Here is a 3,494-nt window from a genome sequence, read left to right as displayed (position 1 = left end):
TATGAATAAGCAGATATGTGGTGAAAATGAGAGTGGATATGATAATGAAAGTATGAATGTGGTAAAACTGTAAAACAAACATATGAAAGACAGGTATAAGTATGGCTATTCAACATCATACATTATACATAATTATGCAGAAGATAGGAACTAACTAACATGTGCTTACTACATACTAGAACACATTATCTATACAAAGATCTAACATCCCTCTATACAGGCTGAACTAGCAATTTCTTTACTTACAGGCTTTTGGTGTTCATCAGACTGCAATAGATTAGCTTGAGAGGTCCTATGTCTGTTCCCTTTGGAGTCTCACGCTGTAATGGATATACAAGTCTAGACTTGCCCATATCAGAAGGGAGAAGACCCGCCCCTAGGCTACAGGAAAATGGAGGGTCTTAAAGGGACAGACACTGCTGAGTGCAGAGCACATGAAATATAGTGCGAAGGCAGCACACTCCCCACCTGGCATACTTTTTGTTATGCCACTAACCATTGGACAGAAGTAAAACGACTTCAGAAATTGGCCTAGCATACACCTTGGGAGTGCCCTGTCTAACAACTCTAACTTCAACTTTTCTAACTTTAGCATCACTACTAGGATCAGTTCCCACAATGAGTCCAATAGGCCACTCGTTCCTGTGGGTCTGAGTGTCTTTTAGTAAGACAACGTCTCCAATTTGTAAGTTGGGCTTGTCATCTTGCCATTTCTTGCGTGACTGCAGTGTCACCAGGTATTCTTGTCTCCACCTCTTCCAGAAAATGTCCGCAAGACTTTGAACTTGTCTCCATTGCTTGGTGTACAAGTCCTTGAGGTCAAAGTCTCCTGTGGGAGCTGTCACTGGTTCCATCTTCTGGAGCGAGCTGTGTCGAGAATTCTCTTCCTTTTTCAGAAGGCTTTGGATTTCTTCTTTAAAGACTTCCTGCTGGATGCATCTGATGATCGTGACCTTGGCTTGTTCAAAGTGGTCTTTTCTACGCTGATCAGTATTGGTAGCTCTGCAGGAGTATCTGGCTAGACAGATAAGTTTTCCGATTGCACGGGTCAGCGACTTCCAGCTGGAAAACCTTTCAAATCTATGGGCGCCCAGACTGTCTCTTGTAACTAAAGTCTTGCAAACTGCAACTTGAGGTCTTACCTCTTTGTCTTGATCTGGTTCTATGAGCTGAAAAGTCTCTACCTGAGTAGTCTCCTTGGTTTCTGGCTTACCAAGAAAGGAAGGACCTATGAACCAGTTAGTTTGCTTGAGTACAGCGGCTGACATCAGTCTTGTCCCGTGATCAGCTGGGTTCTTGTCTGTGCTGATGTGATGCCACTGTTCTGGACTTGTAGACTTTCTGATACGTGTCACTCTGTTGGCCACGTATGTATAAAATCTTCTTGAAGCGTTGTAAATATATCCTAACACAATCTTGCTGTCTGTATAAAAGTTCACTGCATGGATCTCAATGTCCAGTTCTGTCGTAATCATGTCTGCCATCTTGACAGCTAAGACAGCAGCACAAAGTTCTAAACGTGGGACAGTATGAGCGGGTCTCTGAGCCAGTTTAGATTTTCCCATGATGAACCCGACATGGCTTTGTCCCTCAGTGTCTATTACCATAAGGTAGGTTACAGCTGCGATAGCCATAGTGGAAGCGTCAGAGAATACGCATATTTCTCTTCTCTTTGTAGCAGATAAGGAAACAGGTGCATACGGTCTTGGGATGCTGAGTTGTTCAAGCTCTAACAATGAGTCTTTCCACAACTTCCACTGCATTTCCTTCTCTTCAGGTAGAGGTACGTCCCAGTCACTTTGTTCTTGCTCAATAGTGAACTGTCTCAAAAGAGCTTTGCCTTGCATAATGATAGGTGCTACGAATTCCAGGGGGTCATAAAGACTGTTGACTGTAGATAGGACACCTCTTTTTGTAAATGGCTTCTCTTCTCTGGCGACCTTGAAGGTGAAACTGTCAGTCTTCAGGTCCCAACTAAGCCCAAGACTTCTTTGCAAGGGTGGTGATTCTGTTCCTAGATCCAGGTCTTTGAGGTCTTTAGCACGGTCTTCCATTGGAAATGCTTCCATAACTCTGCTGCTGTTGGAGGCTATCTTATTCAATCTTATGTTGGATTCTGCCAACATTTCTCTTGTACTTTTCAAGACCTTAATAGCTTCTTCGTTTCTGGAGAAAGAAGCAAGTCCATCATCTACGTAAAAGTTCTTCATGACGAACTGTTTGGCTTCTTGACCATGTCCTTCATCTTGCTGTGCTGCTCGTCTCAAGTTGTAGATAGCTACAGCTGGAGAAGGGCTATTTCCAAACACATGTACCTTCATCCTGTACTCTGTGATGTCTTTGTTAAAGTCGTTGTCTGCATACCACAGGAACCTTAAGTAGTCTCTGTGATCTTCCCGAACAAGGAAACAGTAGAACATCTGTTGTACGTCTGCTGTTACTGCTACGAGTTCTTTTCTGAACCTGATGAGTACTCCCAGGAGTGTATTGTTCAGGTCAGGTCCGCTGAGAAGGACATCATTTAGTGAGATGCCTTCGTGCTTTGCACTAGAGTCAAATACTACACGTATCTGACCTGGTTTCTGAGGATGGTACACCCCAAATATTGGTAAGTACCAGTGTTCTTGGTTTTCCTGTAGTGGTGGTGCCCTTTCTGCTTGCTCGTTGTCAAAGATCTTTTGCATGAAGGCTTGGAAGTGTTTCTTCATACTTGGCTTTCTTTGTAGAGTGCGTTGCAACGACGTGAAGCGTTTTTCAGCTTGTACCCTGTTGTCAGGAAGGCGATGGCGTGGTTACCGGAATGGTAGAGGGGCTACCCAGCTGCCTGACTTGTCTCTGAAGACTTCTCTGTCCATGATCTCAAGGAAGAGTGTATCTTCCACTGAGGGTGCTGGATTGTCGTCGTCTCGTGTTCTTTCAAACACTTTGCAGCCCAGTTCATCTGTATCTCCAGTTGAGGCTAAGTCTTCCATGCACCTCTGGATACTCCGCTGATGTGTTGGGTTACCTAATCTTTCTTTAATGTGTAGACTGTTGGTACATGGGTAAAGACAAGATGTACGACCATTCTGTAACAGATGTGTTCTGTAAACATTTACCTTTGCTGGTCTGTGCAGTCCGTCTAGACATACCTCTCCAACGATGACCCATCCGAGATCAAGGCGTTGTGCAAATGGTGCGTTGTGTGGCCCATTGTACTGTTCTCTGACTTTGTGCACTCTGAGAATATCTCTCCCAAGTAGAAGGGTGATTGCAGCATCTGGATCTAGTGCTGGTATCTGGTCGGCTATTCTCACTAGATGAGGGTGATGACGAGCAACTTCAGGTGTGGGGATCTCTGACTTGTCGTCTGGTATCTCATCACATTCTATGAGGGTAGGAAGAGTCACCTTTGTCTTTCCATCTAATGACTCGATGATGTAGTTGTTTGCTCTTCTCCCTGTCGTCTCTACAACTCCAGAACAAGTCTTCAAGGTGTATGGAGTTGGACTTCC

General features: G+C 44.3%; 1 protein-coding gene across 1 annotated transcript; it reads right to left on the bottom strand.

Moving 5' to 3' along the window:
• Nucleotides 1–491: 491 nt before the first annotated feature.
• Nucleotides 492–1,476, bottom strand: LOC309556015 (uncharacterized protein; the record flags this gene model as incomplete). The annotated part of the gene is made up of 1 exon (XM_082258279.1): nt 492–1,476. Exon 1 carries the CDS (start codon nt 1,473–1,475, stop codon nt 492–494), a length of 984 nt encoding a protein of 327 aa, XP_082114405.1. The 5' UTR covers nt 1,476.
• Between the last annotated feature and the right edge of the window lie 2,018 nt (nt 1,477–3,494).

This window comes from Pelophylax lessonae (assembly GCF_965119305.1).
Source record: "Pelophylax lessonae genome assembly, chromosome: 5".
In the NCBI taxonomy this organism is placed as follows: domain Eukaryota; kingdom Metazoa; phylum Chordata; class Amphibia; order Anura; family Ranidae; genus Pelophylax; species Pelophylax lessonae.
This window is presented reverse-complemented; position numbering and strand designations above follow the sequence as displayed.